Genomic DNA, 20,526 nt, shown 5'->3' on the forward strand with positions numbered 1-20,526 from the left:
TGATACTTATATATCTATATTATATCTACCTTAAATGATTCGTAATTTATGTCAGATTTAAGGATAAAATATTTATAATGTTATTGCAGTGTCGGTATTTTAATATAGATTTTATATATATTTACATCTCTCTGAAAAACGTTTATGTATTATACATAATAAAATTGTTAAATTTAAAGTTCCATTATATTACCATACATTCTTAAAATTTATATGTGTATATATACCGAGTGTTCAAAATGAAGAATTAACAAATGTTTTGTCTCAAAAACACGGCATTATTGAGAAAAATTGTTTAAACGAAAGTTATTTGTTCTGATTTCAAGGCAGAAATATTATGACGTTTATTATTTTTTATTTGATGAAAGATTTCAAGATTATTTTAAGATTAACTTTAGTAAATATTGCAGTAAATTACTTCGATCTTGATATGTATTGACCCTGAGTGATCCTCGAATATTTTAGCCCGCACTCGTTATTCGTTAAAAAGTTATTAACAAAATAAGTTTTATAAAAAGAATACAAAATTCACCCCATCCTTTCTATTTATAAGAATTAATGACTTTCCACACGAAGCGAGATCCACTCCTGTCCCCCCTGCCTAGGGATGTACGATTTTCGACGCGAACAGAGGTTCAATCAGATAAGGATTGAGTTAATTTAAATCGGGGTGGGGGTATAGTAAGAAAGGCTCTGCTTTCCTAAAATTAGTCAAATTCTGGTGGTGTCACTAAAGGAAGGAGTGGATGCTGGAGTAAATTTTGGTTACCTTGTGTGAAAATTATTATCGTTAGATTTACAGGTAAATTTTAATAAAAGGGGAGGGATTTTAAACGACCTTGATCTTGACATATATTACTAAGGTTATCAGCTTGAGTAATCTCCAAAAAATTTTAGTGGAGATCAATATTCGTTAAAAAGTTATTAACAAAAAAATATTTTAATGTTTTATTTCTGTAACGTTAAGAACTGTAATATTAAGAAGTATCTCACATCCTTCCCATATTTCGTTATGATTTTCCACGCGATACAAGATTCATCCTATCACCACCTCCTCAGCTTGAGGGAGTTCAACTTTTCATGCGGGTGAATTTTGTTTCGTGTGGAAATTCTTACACCCCAAAGCAGGGAGAAAGGTGGGGTAGAACTCGATTCGCATGAAAAGTACATCTCATAGCAGAGGGGGAGGTGGAGTGAAATTCGCTTCGCGTGGAAAGTCGTATGCCCGTCAGTATATAGAAGACATTATTTGTTAAACTTTTTTGTATATAATTTTTTAATGAGTACCGACTATCAATTAAAACTTCTTGGAGGTCACTCAGAATCATGATGATCTTAATAATATATGTCAAGATAATTGGATGCGACTTTCCTTTTCTTAATATTTATCGATTTACAATCTCTTCTTATAACTATAAACCGTAGAAAGATCATCGCCAGTCACATGCAATGTTGGATAGCAATTAGCAAACAACTACTTTTCGAGTTTTCCAAAGTTTAATTTAAGATTTTTTTTAAACTTCTGCAGCAAACTATATCTATTCTTTGTTTAGAGTTCATAGCACCGAAAGTTTTCAGAAATATCTCAGAAATATTTCGGTAATTATACAGATTAAGATCGCACCTTGACATATGTAGTTAAGATCATGGCCCTGAGTGATTTCTGACAGGTTTTAGATGGCGGTCGTCCTTCGTTAAAAAGTTATTAACAAAAAAAGTTTTTATTATATAACACGAGAATTCCCTGCTTTAAAATATGTTTGGTAATAGTGCACTGTAAGGGACATCGCGCTAACGATCTTGATCTTGATATATGTTAAGGTCATGACCTGAAGTGACCTCCAACAGGTTTTGGGCTTTTTTACTATACGAAACAGAAAATCTCTGCTTTAAAATATATTGATTTTCCATGCGAAGGTCGCGCGTCTCCAAGCAAGGGGGGGGGGGGAGCAATGGAGTGGAAGTCGCACGCCCTCAGCAGGGAGAGAGGTGAGGTGGGATTATTAAAAACGATATTTTTGATAATACCTGCACCTTGAAAATAACTAATTTTCTCGTTTATTTGAAGAAATCTGGATCGTCATTGAGAATACTTCATTATTTTTAAAATTAAGTTTATTAGTTTGTTTCTAGGACGTAAAGTATCACATTATAACATAATAATTGTTGATAAATTAGAGACTTAAATTTTCATATGCGTATAAGTAAACAAATAGTAATAGCGGTTATAACGTATTGTTTCAAACGAACTATTGTGGAACTAGTGACTATTTATTCTGCACTGAAAGAAATGTTTAGTACATATAACCATCTATCCAATTTTGTTGATAACAAAAAGTTAGTTTCTTATTCTTTCATATGTAAAAATCGTGCCATCCTAACCAAAATTTTTCTAACCAAATTTGTTATTCTAATCAAAATTTGATTGTAGTAAATTTTGATTAGGATGATACAATTTTTTTAATGAAAAAGTAAGAAAGTTATTGTTAGTCACATATCAACAAAATGAATAGTTATACGTACAAAATGTTTCTTTCAGTGTGTCGAAATTTAATTTAAAGCTAATTGTGCTAAATTTGTATCTTGATTTCAGTTTCATTAGCTTAAACAAAATGTATAATATTTTAAAAAATGAATAACATTTTCTTTACAATGTAAGTGCACGCGCTTGCACAAAGATTGATAAGCGTTGATACAAAATTGGTCACATGAGATATAGGGAAGAGGAGGGGGGGGGGGGAGAAAGAGAGGGGAGGAGTCGTGCAAATAAAGCATATAAAATAGACGAGTGATTCGAAATTTCAAACTTATTTGGTTTCGAATCTCTTAAATTTAAAAACGAATCGAATCGAACTGTGATTCGATTTAATCACACACTTCTATAAATAGACTGTCGATTTCGCCTCCATGTTTGAAAGCAACGTTGGGCCATATTTGTGTCCACTCACTTTTACATAGATAAATCACACGAATGATAACGTTTGTTTTTCATTTAAATAATAAACAAATAGAAAATTCAAAAATCGAATGAGAGTTAATGTATAAAATCTTATTTTTGTAAAAAATAACGAGTATAATTACTTATTACGACCACGTAATTGTACAAAAATTAAAAATTTGTTGTATATCTTTTCTTACAGACGAATACTTAATGAGAATGCATTACATTACATATTTCGGCTGCCGGGTTGAACTTTCTTCACACACAGATGTACAAAAGTTATAATATAAAACGCACGAAAACGCAGTAAAGTCAATATCCATTGGTTTTTGTTATACCAATTGGTTTAAATGTAACAATTTTGTTTTAATTTATTTTTTAAAGATACCAATCTTATATAATAATTTTATTATAAAAGAATGGATTTGGAATAAAATTATTTTTAATTTTTATTCATGAAAAAAATTAAATGTCAAAGAAATAATAACAGGGTTAATGTGTGTGTGTGCGTGTGCGTGTGCGCGTGTGCGTGCGTGCGTGCGTGTGTGTGTGTGTGTGTGTGTGTGTGTGTCTTAAAAATATATATTTACAAAATCTAAATACATACATACGTGTAAAAAACTATATAAATTTTATTTAAGATATCTTTTCATATATCTTATTGTTCCAATGATAATTACTTATATATATGAGCATGGATAGCTTATATGGAAATTAATAATTAATTCTCGAAAATATGTCTAATAAATAATCTTTAATTTGATTTAAAAAATTGAAAATTTAAGAAAATTATGGGTGGGGGTATTTTGTTAAACAAAAAAAAATTTTTGTCTATCTTTTATATGTCCGATGATATTCGACTCAAAAGAAAAATACCGTTTTTTTTATTTCAAGAAAGTGTTTCATCTCTTAAACATGAGTTAGCGCACGTATAAAAAAATACATGTCTCTTAAATTTTCGTATTTTCCAACATATTGTATTTCATGAAGAATCAAATCGGTTCTGGACAGTTGTAAAACTTTTCTTTTTTGAAGGAAGAAATGTGGAGGAAACTAGTTCCTCCACATTTATATAAATTTACCAGATTCAAAGATGTTTCACTTTATAATAAGAATTCATACAAACGACTTGAAAAGATTCAATTGAACTATGTAAATTATATGATTAGAGTTGAAAGATGCTTATAGTAATTTACATGTAACCAGAATTAATATTTTTAATATCTCTAACACAATTCCTTTTATTTTGCTAATTTCTATCGAAAACGAGTTTTTTAAATATTTAGATCGTATTAGCGGTTCTTAGTTTTTCAAACAAATGAACAGAATACACAAGAATACACAAGAAAATTGATTGGTTATTAACAAAAAAATCTATTTCTACCAATTTAAAAATCAGACCGATTTCATACGTTTGCTCAGTTTTTAACGATCCGCATAACATTTCGAACAAGAATCTGCTCACAGTTTATAACGACTTATATAATACTAACATTGATAATCACGTTGTCACTGAAAGAATTTACATCCATTCAGGAGAATTTTATGAAGCATCTTCTCTCGATACGGTTCATGACAAATGATTCGTTAATTTGCAACATTTATATTCCTTTAGAGATTCAATATTTGTTACAACTGGGTGAAAAATTCAGTCTTCCTAAATTAATAAAAATAATAAAGAAAAAATTCTGATTAAATTTATTAAACATATAAAAATGGTATTATTGGTCGTCCAAATAATATTGTTAATTTTGTTAGAAATAACTCTATTCCAATCCGCAATAGATTTTATAATAATTTTCTTTCTCTAAATTTTACTAACAAACAAATTTCCGAAATGGCTATTTCTTCCAAAAAGTTTATAAATGACCATCTTAATATACTTATCACTAATGCCAATAAAGGAAATATCACTATTGTTCTCAATAAAGACTCGTATATACTAAAAATGGAGAAGATTCTTTCGGATGTTGACACCTATACAATTATTAACAAAGATTCTACAAAAAAGTTGATTCAAGATTTACATGTATTACTTACTGGAAGGTGACTTACTTACTTAGATGGAAGGGCAACGATTTCATTGATGAGCCCTTATAGAAGATTACTTACAACGGATGACAATATTTTTAGAACGTATGGCTTGACTAAAATTCATAAAACTGGTAATCCATTGAGAGTAATTGTATCATCTATAAATAGTCCACTTTATTATTTTTCTCTTTACTTACATAACATTATCATTAAGAGCATACCACAAGCTCCTAGCCACATAAAAGAGCTTCCATCTAGCTGAAAAATTGACATGGTTTTTGAATCCAATTATATTTTGGCTTCTTTGGATGTATTTCTCTTTACTAATGTACCTGTTGATTTGGTATTAAACAATGTTGTAAAAAGATTTTCACAAAAACAAACATTCCAAAGAATGAATTCATTATTGCTATTAATTTTGGCTTAAATTCTTTTTTTTTTGCTGTAACAACAAATTATTTTAAACAAGTTTTTGATACTCCAATGGGTGCACCGTTATCTCCTGTTATTGCTGATATTGTAATACAGGATTTGGAAAAATTGGCTATCAAAAATTAAAAATATAATCATTATTTTACTATAGATATGTCAATGACATCATTCTCGCACTTTCATCTGATACTATTGATGACACACTTAATATAATACTTTTAATTCTTTACATACACGATTGCAATTTACTATGAAGGTTGGCATTGATAACAGAATGAATTTTCTCGACACAACTTTGATTATTGATAGTCAGAGAATTATTTTCAATACATATCATAAAACAATTTTTTGGAAAATTCCTTAATTTCCATTCCAATCACTCTTTTTGTGACAAAAAAAGACATTATTAGTTATGTAGATATAATAGTCCAATTATCACATCCTCGGTTTCAACATAAGAATATAATTCTTGGATGCAATTCATATTTTTCTTAATAATGGTTATCCTCTCTCTCTTATTTTTTTACAATAGATAAACGTTAAAATTTCACATACAAAATAAACATATCATACATAATCTACAAATCAAAGAAAAATTTTTCACAGTTCTTTATGTCAAATCTATCTCCGAAAGTCTTTCACCTATATCCAACATATTTCATTATAAATTAGCATTTTCCAACACTTTAAAAAATTTTAAAGAGAGGAAAAGATAAATTAGAGTTGCTTTCTAATCAAAATATTGTATATAAGATTTTATGTGATGATTGTGAGACCAATTATGTTGATCAAATAAAAAGAAAATTGAATACGAGAATACGTGAACATATCTCAGATGTTATCAAAAAAACTGGTTCTCCATCTGTCATATCCGACCACCGTATAAATTTCAGATGAAATGAAGTTAAGATTTTAGACTTTAGTGAATCTTCCTGTAATAAGAGATTGATATCTGAAATGATTCACATAAAAAGGCAAAAACAGGGCTTAAACAAACAAAATGATACAGAATCATTGCCCGGATTTTATCTACAGATTGTGTCTTTCTCTCCCTCTTAATTCCTCCTTTTCTTTCTTGTACATTCTCTCCCCCTCCGCCTTCATTTACATTTCTATCGCCTCTTAGTTCTCATTTCCCACTACTTTCCAATATAATCCTTTTCTTCCTTCTCTGAATGTCAATTTTTAATTTTACAATGTCTTATAACCCCAAAGAGACATTAAAGACTGTTTTTGCTCTTATCGCATTGTCTAATTCTAACCGATTTTTTGCGACAGAAACATATTTTATTTTTTATTAAACTAACTTCGTTTTTACATTATTTATTCCTATTAATTTCAAAACTGTTACTAAATTATAATTTTATGTAATATATAGATATATATAGATATATAGATATATATTATACAAAACTAACTTTATTAATTTTTGTATTGTATCATCTCACTTATTATATTATCTCTTTCGCTATTCTTATCAATTTCTTTGTTTTTAATTGTATTAATAATTTTTCATTGACATAATTCTTGTACATTACATCTTGTCTTCAGGACAAAATTCAATTGCGTGCATTCATTCTCCAATTTTACATCATATTAAAGGACATATTTCAAATTATTTAATGCTTGACAACATTATTTATTATCATGCGACGACTGTCTCCAAGCTATAATATAACTGCGAACAGGATTTCAATCAGTTAATGTTACTATCATTTGTTAGAAAGAGCGAAGTATAATTTTATATTTTTACCATTTATAATATGTTGTTAATATTGATAATAAATCTGATCGCGATCGAAACGTCTGTTTTGTTTGTTGCTAGTACATTGTATCAAATCTATAACTAAAGGATTTAATTGTTTTTTTTTTTTTTACTTATGTTACTCTTCTATTCTATATGAACTATGTAATTGAATAATTTTTTATTCGTAGCTCTCTTTTTCTTTCTTTTCGTTTTTTAAAAATATATTAAATTATAAAAAATAAAAATCAAATAGTCATATTGTACATCAAAGAGATATAAATATAAAAGTATATTAAATTATAAGAAAGAAAGAAAAGATGTTTTTTAATAGTATCTCTGAGTCGAACAGAAACACCAAGGGTGTAAATATCGTATGGTATCATATATTAAAATTGATGACAAGCTTTCAAAAATATATGTATTGTCAGAAACTCAAATGGATAAACTGCAAAGTGTCACACATTAAAATTGCTGACAAGACCTCTAAAAGATATGTATAGTCAATGTGACAGTGAAGAAAAGACCAGCAAAATATAATATAATACATAAGGAAATGGTGCGTGGAAAAAGAAAATTTTTATTTTACAACTTTTTATTCAGATAGATCTTGCTTAGCGTGGAAAATCATGCGTCCTTTGACAGGTGGGAGATTAGGTGGGAGTCACTTCGCATGGAAGTCGTGTGCCCTTAAGAAGGGGGGTAGGGAGGTAAGGTGAAAGTTGCTTCGCGTAGAAAGTTGCTTCGCGTAGAAGTCATACGCCTCTAAGCAAGAGGGGAAGTGGAGTGGGAATCGCTTCGGGTGGAAAGTCGTATTTCCTTAATCCATTGCGGTACCGCGACCCGTATATGCATCACCTGATCTCTTGCCTTCTAGTGTCTCTTAAACACCGTTATTATTGTTTTGTGACATACATTTTGTTTTTATACAATATGATCTTCAAACATTGATTTATTCATGAACCATTTAATCAAGTTATTATTTTAAAATTAGAGTAAAAATGCTTGCATATTTTTTACAAAATTAAACAATGTCGTGTTTATTTTGAACTTATAATTAGAATAACTTTAAATTAATAAAATCAACATAAGAATATAAATATTAAATAATATTCTACATAAACGTTTCGGCTTACAAAGCCTTCTTCAGTGTTAAAACGCAGAAATACAATATTAAATTAACAAACCAAATAAATAACAAATACAATGAAAATTTAAAAAAAACCATCAGTGATGAAGTCAGTATATAAAAAATTCAAATATTAAAAAGTATTATGACAGATTACAATAAGATAAGAAGATTTAAATACTTCAGTCAACAGTAGATTACATTATATCCCTCGATAAAGTAGTTTTGCTAAATTTCTCAGTTGAAATCGAGAATCCAGTTTGTTACAGACTTATATCAAACGATTTGAAAATTCATTAATTACAAGTATTTTATGATATTCTGTAGAACGAGTAGATGTACTAAAATAATATATTAGTATGAATAAGAGGTACAGAATCAAATAATAATTTACGTTAAAATATATCTTGAAAACTAACGTGGTTATAATATTAAAACATATAAAAAATAAGAGCATAAAAAACCACAGCACAAGTTATAGTTTGTGATATTTAATTATTATTACATTAATTAAAACATTAAACGTTTCGGCCACAATCTGGCCATCTTCAGTAATTCAATAATATTCTTAAAAACGCAGAGTTACATCTAGTTGACATTAAATTCAACAGTCGGAAGTTGTAATTAAATAAACATGTTCTTTTCTATGTGAAGATGCTTCATACAATAATGTTACAACGCCAGTTGTCATATCAAGAAAAGTGTAGAACAAGAATTTCCAGATTCTAATTTAAATAAAATTGTATAATATATATTAATATTTCTAGTCGTAACATAAAGAAATAGAATCATTACCTGTTTTACAGCAAAAAAACTAAACGATGAATCTCAAGTACTTCTTTTGCACAATTAGAATTTTGTCGTGACATTATGTGTTGTTATTTGTCTTATCATGTATTTTACCACTATTTATATATCTGAGTCAATAGTTTAGAAAGTTCTAGAATTATTTATTAGAGGAAAGAGAGATCCTTCTTTAGAAGAGGAAAATAAACATCAGGCAAACTTTCCGTGTCACTTTGCTTATTGATACCACTTGTTTGTCTTTTTATATGTATCATTTCCGAAATTCTTCTTTTCATTAACGATTGTTCTATATCTAAAATTCTTATATTATCCCAATCTAATTCATGCATCTCATTCAAACGGTGACGTAAAACCACCGAAATTTCGGAAGAAGATTTTTTTATGTCGGCCTTATGTTCTTTCTTTAATCCGAGTTTTTAATTTCCTTTTAGTTTGGCCAACATAAGACGATTCAGTTTAAACAATTAATTTTATAAACTACTCCGCATTGGTCATCCTTAGGCAAAGAATCCTTTCCTGTCTTAATAAATGTATTCATTTTATTCATAGGTTTATAAGCTATATTAAAACCATAAACATGTGAAAGTTTTTTGAATTTTTCAGAAACTTTGCCCAAATATGATATCGTGAAAAATTTTTTTGAAGTAACGTTAGAGTCACATTCATTATTAAATTCTTCGCGATTTTGATCTAAATTAGTTCTATTTTCCAATGTTTTAATTCTATTTTTTATTGTTGAAAATATGAACTTTAAAGGATAACCATTACTTAGAAACGTGTGAATCAGTTCAGAGATGTTTTTTTCATGAAATTTAGGATGGGATAAAAATAGAATTCTATCAAATTGCCCAATAATTACTCCCCTTTTATGTGCTAACGGATGATTCGAAAAAAAATATCTCCCAGAATTGGTAGGTTTTTTATAAATATCGAAGATGATATTTCCTTCTTGTCTCATTAATTTAACATCTAGGAAATTTATGCCGTTTTCATCGCCAAAGTCCACAGTAAATTTAAGCCTTTCATGATATGAGTTAAATAATTCTAGAACTCCTTCAACCTTTTCTTTATGTAAAGCTAACAAAATATCATCCACATAACGAAAATAAAAAGATGAAATAATATTATTCGTGGTAATAATTTCTTGTTCAAAATCTTGTAAAACTATGTTCGCCAGTATGGGGGACAAAGGAGAGCCCATTGGCATGCCAAAAATCTGTTTAAATATTTTATTATCAAAACTAAAAAATGTGGAATTAATTATAATCATAATTGCTTTGATAAACTCATGTAAAGGAATCGAAGTCTTATTCTCGATAAAATTCCACCTATGTTCAATGCTTTTTGATACTAATTCAGTCGGAATATTCGTGTACATGGAGACCACGTCAAATGATATAATATTGGGTCATCTAAAAAGTATCCGCGGTTTTCTGTCACTAGATGTGTGTTGATGGTCATATATCTAGTGACAAAGTACCGCGGATACTTTTTAGATGACCCAATACTAAAATTTTTATCAATTGCTTTACCATTGAGTTTATTTACTAAGTCTAAGCTGTTTTTAACATGACTGAAATTTTTTATATTATTATTGTCAATGATTTCTTTTAAGAAGGTCGCCAGTGGATAAAAAGCACTGTTAATACAACTGACAATTAATCTTAGAGGGTGACCTTCTTTGTGAATTTTTGGCAGTCCATAAGATCTCGGAAGTTCGCCGTCCATACAATTTTTTGTATAAATTTGAATCAATGTACCCCTTATTTTTCCAATTTTTTAATAAATTACCAATTTCCACGGTTATTTTCTTAGTAGGATATTAGGACTAGAAGATATTAATATATACAATTTTATTTAAATTAGAATCTGGAAATTCTTGTTCTACACTTTTCTTGATATGACAACTGGCGCTGTAACATTATTGTATGAAGCATCTTCACATAGAAAAGAACACGTTTATTTAATTACAACTTCCGACTGTTGAATTTAATGTCAACTAGATGTTGTTACGTCTCAATGTTGTTATTGAGATTTTTCTCCGTTTTTGAGTCAATGTATTTAAACAATTTACTCGGGGACCGGAGATTAAGTTGTGTAGTTAAGGATACGAGGATACTCTGGATACGAGGAAATTATGAATTCTCCGAGGAAGTGCCGACAAACGGGGGCCACGCTATTGGCAGCGACAGTCGCAACATCCCTCAGATATTCATATATATATATATATATGTGTGTACTTGTATGTGAATTAAGAGATTAGAGATTTAGACGTTCCGTCGATAGATTCGATTTAATATTATCGTTTATTAAAAAGATAAATGCGAAAATGAGGTTCTGATGAAGCGCGAGGATAGTTCTCACCTTGACTGTAACTGACTGACTGGCTGATTGACCGAAGCAGTGTGAGTCTGAGAATGAGTGAGTCTAAGTTTGAGTGTAAGTATAAGTCTAAGTCTGAGTACAAGAGTGAGTCTAAGTCTAAGAGTCTGAGTCTGAGAGTGAGTTTAAGAGTAAGTACAAGAGAGTAAGTGTCTGTCTTCGACAGCTCCTTTTATATACTGAAAATGAGTGTGGGAGTGTCCTTTCAGAACCAATCGACACTTCCCAAAATTTGGTAGAACCTATACTCGCGCTCTCCTTGAGATAAGGCAGCAAGGCTCCGCGTAAGCCCTACTCCCCACTCTACAAGTTTATTCTTAATAAGTAATAGTTGAATTTTAACAATTTGTTGTAATAAAATTCGGTTTTCCTTAATATCCTTTATGCGAGGCGAATTCACTACATTCATATGTTTAAAATTAATTTAACTTTATTAGAAAAAGAAAAAGGGAAAAAAAGAAAAAGATATTCGTTCTCATTCAGGAAGATTTCTATTTTACTGCTAATTATTGAACTTAATAATCGTTAAACGCTAATATAATATATGTTATTATTAATGTTAATGTATAATACGCTTTTATATTTGTTATTTTATAGGAGGGCTTCTTTGAGAAAGATTGTGATATTCTTAGACATTCTTTCTAGAATAATCTACAGATAATTTTTATAACGCATAAAAGTACATAACGTGATTTATCTGTTAGAGTTTGAATGTTTAAATAAAGAAACTGAATATAAAAGAGAAACGGAATTTCTGGTTTCGAAATAAAGATAAAATAGGAAAATCTAGCGATAAGATAAAAGTAAAGTATAAATTGTATACCTATGACGAATATATTATTCTATAAAGAATAAGGGGATTTTATTGGTATGTAACAATGTAACTCTGTGTTTTTAAGAATATTATTGAATTACTGAAGATGGCCAGATTGTGGCCGAAACGTTTAATGTTTTAATTAATGTAATAATAATTAAATATCACAAACTATAACTTGTGCTGTGGTTTTTTATGCTCTTATTTTTTATATGTTTTAATTTATGTTAATTTATATAAAATATTGCAATTAAAACTCTCAATCAAAGATCTGGTCAAGTACATTAAAAATTAGATATTGACTGTTACTTATTTGAAAATGGGTAATGATGTAATGTGTAGGTCAAATAAAAGTAAGTTAATAAAATCGAATGTAAAATCAAGTCTGTTCAAAACTGTAACAATTATGTTCACGTATAGTCAAGTATGTTAAAATAAGAGTTATCTAATAACTCAGTATCTTTCATTAAATTTAATTTGTTTTTTCATTTTTTTGTTTTTTAATACATCATTCTTCAAATATTTCTTTTACAAATTCTTTTCAAAATCAAGAATATTGTATACTAACTTTTTCCTAATTAAAGTTATGATTAGTTTCCGTGATATGTTTCGATTATTTAGACTGAGTATTTGGTCTAATTTTATATTATTGCGATGTTCTTTAATTCTTGTCTAATTATTTCTTCGTTTGGCCAACGTACAAGGCATCGCAGTTATTACAATTTACTTTATATGTGACGTTATTATTTCTATCATGTTGATTTTGTCTTTATGAACTTTAATAAATTTATTAAGCTTGTTTAAACACTTGTAGTCAATCATATTTATGGATTTATTAATAGACTTAGTAATTTTATTGGAAATATATTTTATATATGGGAAAACCATTAACTTTCTTAAACGCTCCAGTATCAACGTAATCTGAGCTAGTGTTAGACCATTACAGATTTTTTACAAGCCAAAATTTTAATTAATCCTTTTATTAATATAATTAAAAATCATTCCTAAAGGATAACCGTTATGCTTTAAAATTTTTATTATAAATTCTATGTTTTTATTATAGAATGTATTAGGTGTTGGAATTAATTCGTAGCGTTTTACAAGAGATGGCACAAGCAGTACACTATTTCGTTGTTACCTATAGTTCTGTATACATTGTAAACATCTATCATAGGACGTCATTTGCCGTACATAACCTTTCTTGAAATCATAAATAACAATACTGTATAATTCATTGAATATGTCAAAATTTGTGCCAGATAAAGTGTTTTTGCGGGGAGTTTTGCTTCATTACTTTAATATGAACAAAAGTGCAGCTGAAGCTCATCGTATTTTAGTGGATGTGTATAGTGAACATGCTCTGGCTGAGCAAACGTGTAGGAAGTGGTTTGCACGTTTTAAAGCTGGTGATTTCGACTTGGATGACAAGGAGCGACCTGGTCAGCCGAAAAAATTTGAAGATAACGATTTGCAGGCACTGCTCAATGAAAACTCATGTCAAACACTTAAAGAATTATTTACGTCATTGGAAGTTGACTTCTTAACAATAGGAAAACGTCTTAAAAGTTTGGGCATGATCCAGAAGGAAGGACATTGGGTCCCATATGAATTGAAACCAAGGGATATTGAGAGACGTTTTCTCACGTGCGAACTGCTGCTTCAACGGCAGAAAAGAAAAGGTTTTTTGCATCGGATTGTTACCGGTGACGAAAAGTGGATCCATTATGACAATCCAAAGCGCAGAAAGTCATGGGTTAAGCCCGGCGAACCATCAACATCAGTGGCAAAGCCCAATATCCATGGCTCAAAGCTCTTGCTCTGTATTTGGTGGGATCAGAAGGGTGTCATATACTACGAACTGCTAAAACCGCATGAAACCGTTACTGGAGATCTCTACCGACGGCAACTGATGCGCTTGAGCCGTGCATTGAAGCAAAAACGGTCGGAATACTTCGAAAGACACGATAAAGTCATCTTGCTGCACGACAATGCTCGCCCACACGTTGCAAAACCGGTAAAAACATACCTGGAAACACTTAAATGGGAAGTGCTACCGCACCCGCCGTATTCTCCTGATATTGCACCTAGCGACTACCACTTGTTTCGATCATTAGCTCATAGCTTGTGCGAGCAGAAGTTCACATCTTACGAAGATTGTACAAAATGGTTCGATTCTTGGATTTCATCTAAAGATGAACAGTTCTTCCGACGCGGTATTCATTCACTGCCCGAAAGATGGTCAAAAGTAGTAGAAAGTGATGGGAAGTACTTTCATTAATGTATTTTTTAATGCTCATGTGAAATAAATAACATTCTTTCATTAAAAAAACGCTACGAATTAATTCCAACACCTAATAAGATTTGACAATAAGATCGTTCTATCAACTAAATTATATATACTTTAAATACGAAGCGCCACTACGGTCTGTTAAGATGTTGAACTATTATATTATACATATATGTTCATATAAATGAATTAATTTCAGAAATGATACTTGCGTGCCGATATATAATAGTTGTCGGACTTTCAACGCAATCAATCTGAAATTAATTCATTTATATGAATATATATAATAGTTCAATATCTTAACATTCAGACCATAGTGGCACTTCGTATTTAAAGTAATGTATTTAACATGAATGGTCTTGTTTCAATCTTATTGTAAACTATATATATTTGTTTCCAATCTTATGACATGTAGGATGATTCGAATAGAACGATAAATACCTGTCCGAAAACGTTTTTTTATGATACCAATCTAAAATAATAGTATTGTCTTTATTGATGACCGATAAATCCAAAAAATTCAGACAATGATCTTCATATTCAATAATGAATTTGAGTCTATCATGCTGTTATTATTTTAATTTGGTAATTTGTTATAAATAAAATAAGAGTAAAAACTCTGATTTTTTTCTCTTATTTTATTTATAACAAATTACCAAATTAAAATTTTTCAATAAAAATTTATTTCCTGAAAAAATCAATAATGAACATACCATGGAAAAATTTATGTATACGTTTTTTGAGTCGCTGATTATAAATCTGACGTTAGATTTTCGAAATTCAAAATGGCGGATTCAAGATGGCGGAACAAGTTGCAAAAAGTGATTTGATCTGGATGAAAATAAGTACTCACGTCAGTTTTTAAAATCGTGATCACAAATCTGGAATCGAAAAAATAAAATTGCAAACATGATAAATATTTGAAGTGATTATGAATTTGAAGTGAAAATTATACAATTTTATAATTCTAACTACAAAATTATTTTTAATATTCGTCGGTCATATTTGACCTACAACGTTGAATTTTATAAATCCAATTCCAGAATTGCAACCAGCGACTTAAAACTTATGAGTAGTTTCATCAAGATCAAATCATTTTTTGCATCGATTCGCCATTTTGAATTTTGAAAATCTGAGGTCAGATTCATAATTAACTACTTCGAAAATCTTCGAGTACCCGGTTTTATCCTGATCAGGTCACTTTTTGCAAATCGATCCGCTATTTTTAATTTTGAAAATCTGACGTCAGATTCGTCATCAGCGACCCCGAAAACCTCCGAATAATAAAGGATTATGCCCAGTTTTATAGGAGAAATTGGGCCCTGGATAAACAACTTTGAGACACGTCTAAAATTTTAAGGTATCGAAAGAGAATCAAAAATTTCGTAAGCCCAACTTTATAGAGGTTTCCTGAGTGCTAGAACTATCTAAAATTTGGTATTATGACTACGTACATTAGTCTTATCCAATTTCTCTGCATTTAGGGCACCTCCCCGCGGTGACAGCGGTAACGGATTGTACCAAAGTCATTGAAGTAATATCTAAAATGTATTTGATACAGTTTATTAATTCGGCTAAGTCCCTGGTTGCGATTCGTGCACATCATGTCACAGAAATTCGGATTTGTTTGTAATTACGGCAATGTCCCTGGAGTTTGTCCTGAAGGGGGGGGGGGGAGGAAGAGGAAGATGGACAAGCGGCGAATGTATCAATCGGGGTAAACCAACCTTTGATATGGGGTTATCCCGAAGCTACTGATCGCGATGAGATCCACTGTGGGCAATGTGGAAAATATTTAAATTAAAACAAAACCAGTCGCGTAACATTTGTTGGCTGAGGAATTGCGAGATTTCTTAGAGCTTAGTAATTCCATAAGAGCTCCACAGTGGAGTCTCCACTCAACATATTTAAATATATATGTCATGCCTGTTGGTGTCATTATAAAAAAAAACGCAATGAAACAAGAGATGAAAACGTTACAATTAAAAATACTGAACCGTAGCCTGTACAAGAGAAAACCATTATACATTAATATAAAACAAAAGATTATAAAAGCAATGAGAGCTCGAGAAAAAACTATGTATATAAAAACATAAAGACACATTTTTAGTGCTACACTCTGATTTGCTGTTCATTATTAAATCAATTATGTGCTTTCTACCTAGTAACTTTATCAACGACAAACGAAATTAAAAGAGGACTCTTATCAATCTCTTAGTTAATAGATACGAATCAGTTTTCACAACAATTAAGCCCTAAATACAATGCGAGACAGCGATAAGAATAGCGATAGGAATAGTATAGAAATAAACGATATATAATTGTCTTCCTTTGCACAATGTCGTGAAAGAAATAAAAATGCCAATCAATCTGATCTCGTATATAGACTGTAGTATATTGTTCCATCTACTTCAAAATTATAACATACATAAATATAATGAAATATCTAAACGCTGATTGGTAGACTATACGGCGATAGACACAGAATTCCAACTCGTTTATTATTATTATTGTCTTATTTGTAAAAATTTATTATTATTGTCTTATTTTGTGTTCCTATGTACACTGATATATGCATTCCTGAATGTTGTTCCTATCGCTATCGCTATTGCTATTTCTATTTCTATTGCTATCGATGTTATCTCGCATTGTTTAGGGCTTAATTATTCTCGTTATATTCAGATCGAATTTGCACTCGCAAACGCATGCATCTACACTATCAAATTGAGTCCCCTGTAAAATAATAATATATCAATAAAAGTCAATATACGTAATATTACGATTAAATTACAAATTATAATACAAATTTTTATTTATTTATATATTTTTTATGTGTAGGTAAGAGCACAACATCAAGAACGTGCTATTGATTTTTTATCAAGGGAATTAAAAGTTTATAGTCCAAAAGATGCTGAAGAACGCGTTTTTTTTATTTCTGCAAAAGAAACTCTTCAAGCTCGTATGCAAGAACAACGTGGGCAACCTGCTCATAGTATGTATTCCAAAATTATTTATGTTATTTATAGTTTTTTACAATTTAAAATCATTTTTAGATTTACTAATTTTAAATAAATAAATTTATTCATTCTATATACAGATGGTGCATTAGCAGAAGGTTTCCAAAATCGATATTTTGAATTTCAAGATTTTGAAAAAAAATTTGAAGAATGTATCTCAAAATCTGCAGTAAAGACTAAATTTGAACAACATTCTCAGCGTGGCAAACATATTGCAATGTAAGAAAGCGAAAGATTTCTATATATATATTTTTTTTAATTTCTTTTAATAGATATCAAGAAGAAGGAGAAGAAATATTTCATAGAAATATTCCGTTTTTTATATTTACAAAAAAATGTAAACTGATGTGTTTTTTATTGCAGGAAAATACGTCAAACATTAGATGAGATATTAGAACGAACACAAAAAATGCGAAGTGAACAGTTAAATATCAAAAAAGAGCTTCATGATAAGTTAAATTTTACAGAGCAACAATTAATGCTGTTGACCCAAGAAATGAAGGATAAAATTCATCATATGGTAGAAGATGTAGAGCAAAAGGTTTCTAAAGCCTTAAATGAAGAAATTCGGCGATTAGCCGTCTTAATAGATGAATTTAGTGTTCCATTTCATCCTGAACCACTTGTTCTAAATGTATATAAACGGGAACTTCATACACATGTAGAAAATGGTTTAGGTGATTTTGAATTATATATTTGATGATTTGATATGGGGATATTATTTGACAAGTTCAAAAATGTTTGTTATTCTTATATTTCAGGATCAAATTTACGAGCCAGACTCAGCACTGCTTTGGCATTAAACATGGAAAATTCGCAGCGAGAAATGACCGAAAGAATGTCAAGCTTATTGCCTGAAAACAAAAGACAAATGTCGTTTAACATTTTACCACGACGAGAACCATTCGAAATATTTTATCGATTGAATTGTGACAATTTATGTGCGGACTTCCATGAAGATTTAGAATTCCGTTTTTCATGGGGTTTTACAGCTATAATTAATAGATTTGCAGGAAAACAGAATCAGAGATTAACTATTACTAATTATCCGCAAGAGGTAAGTTGTGTAGTTTTGATCAATTTTGAGTTAATTTTTTTATTGAAAATATTGAAGCATCCATAACATGGCAATAAAATTATTAGGTGTTGGAATTAATTCGTAGCGTTTTACAAGTGATGGGAAGTACTTTCATTAATGTATTTTTTAATGCTCATGTGAAATAAATAACATTCTTTCATTGAAAAACGCTACGAATTAATTCCAACACCTAATAACATTTTTAAAAGTTATTTTTAAAATATATATTGATTTTATAGGAATTTGTTGATCTAAATTTGAAAATATTTTTTTGCTACATCACCCACAATTCTTTTACGACAAAAAATTAACTCTTAGAATATATTTTAAGTATATTTAAAATAGATTGCAAAAAATTTACAAAAATTGTACAACTTAATTATTTCCATTTAAATCTTATATAAAAGGTTGAGTAGCTCCTTTTCCTTTTACCAGAGAAGTTGCATATGTAGCTTTTCTTTTTGTATCTTGCTTTTTAATTTTCACGGTGTAATATCCAGCAATAATGTCTCATTGTCGTGGGAGAGTATATACATTTTTTTACTATGCACTGTTAAATTCACATTCATATTTTGTAGACTATGAAAAAATTAAATGTATAAAATAATTGTGTGCTACCATATTTTTATTGTATTTTTCGAATTTAATACTTAAAAATGCATCAAAAATATAATCAGAACATGCTAAATAAAAAAGCAATATAAAATTGATAAAATAAACTATAATAAAAAAAGATTACAATTTTAAAAATATATTGTCGTTTTTTGTCTCTTTAATGACATTTTTCAAAATTGTGACGTGATAATCAAATTTAGATAGCATATTTGTATTCAACAAGCAAGAAATAGGTAAAATTAGAAATAAGTAAAACGGTTTTTTCCATGTTGTTCTAGGTAATTTTTATAAATTATAAGCAGTTAAAATGAAAATTAAGCTTAAAAAAATAAATTGTTAAAATATTATTCAATTAATTTAAAATTAATTTTAAATAGCTTGTATTTTTTACTTGTTCTAATTTAAAGTTTTTTTTTTAAGTAGATTTTACAGTTTTATATAATTTAAATTTTATTTAATTACGTATAAAAATATATTTTAAAAAGAAATGAAGAAAAAATCCATGACTTTATATTGTACAAAAATACATAAATTGTAAATTTATAATACTTTTAATTTTTATCTTTTGTGATTTTATCAAGAAAATTAATTAAAAGGATCCCGCATAGATCTTATGAAAAATGTTGCTCATGTTGCTGTTAAATTGGCTGAAATTAAAGTATGTCCTGCAACCGCACTCACGAGGCGCAACTTCGTCGGACATTCACAGCTGAAATTCCTGCCGGCGATCGGAATGCCGGGAGGGGCGTTAAACGAAACGCGAAAAATTGCGTCTTCCCGCGAGTACTCTTAGGGACGGCACATGATTACAAAGCAATAGTTGGGCGCCAGGCACGAGTGAGCGTGCCACTCTCTCCAGAACTTACGCGATATTTCTCTAGGCTTTACGATATTATAACGAGCTGCGAATGCCGACGGGCCCTCAACCGGCAGCTCAGTCTCGGCAGAGGGGGGTGGTTCGTGGCCGAGGATAACAGGTCTCTTGGAGTAGCGAATAGGAGCGAAAATGAAGTACACACGAATTTAACAGTAACAAGAGTAATCAATATATTGAACGAGTCTACGACCCACATTTACAGTCAGCGATACAGTCGAGACGATAATTCTATGTGAGCGCAACAACGAGTTTACATAAGCCGGCGGTTTTACACTAGGCGTCTCAATTGCGGTACATTCCCGCGACCTTAAGGGCTCCGACATAGCAAACCGAATGGACAAGTAAATCTAACGCTACAGACGATAAAGA

General features: G+C 30.0%; 1 protein-coding gene and 1 long non-coding RNA gene across 9 annotated transcripts in view; both read left to right on the forward strand.

Annotated features, from left to right (window-relative positions):
* The window catches only part of LOC147906557 (uncharacterized), a 270,166-nt gene that overhangs the window by 148,449 nt on the left and 101,191 nt on the right, over positions 1 to 20,526 (forward strand). The gene's annotated exons all lie outside the window — the stretch shown is intronic.
* Positions 1 to 20,526, forward strand: part of Marf (Mitochondrial assembly regulatory factor) — a 203,599-nt gene that overhangs the window by 138,966 nt on the left and 44,107 nt on the right. For all 8 annotated transcript variants that reach the window (XM_087416305.1, XM_087416299.1, XM_087416298.1 and 5 more), the window contains 4 exons: positions 17,409 to 17,562; positions 17,668 to 17,806; positions 17,951 to 18,264; positions 18,349 to 18,644. In XM_087416305.1, coding sequence (XP_087272431.1) covers positions 17,409 to 17,562; positions 17,668 to 17,806; positions 17,951 to 18,264; positions 18,349 to 18,644 — 903 coding nt within the window. The remainder of the gene's footprint in view (positions 1 to 17,408; positions 17,563 to 17,667; positions 17,807 to 17,950; positions 18,265 to 18,348; positions 18,645 to 20,526) is intronic.

This window comes from Acromyrmex echinatior, unplaced genomic scaffold, assembly GCF_024713525.1.
Source record: "Acromyrmex echinatior isolate Ae372 unplaced genomic scaffold, ASM2471352v2 Scaffold20, whole genome shotgun sequence".
Classification (NCBI taxonomy): domain Eukaryota; kingdom Metazoa; phylum Arthropoda; class Insecta; order Hymenoptera; family Formicidae; genus Acromyrmex; species Acromyrmex echinatior.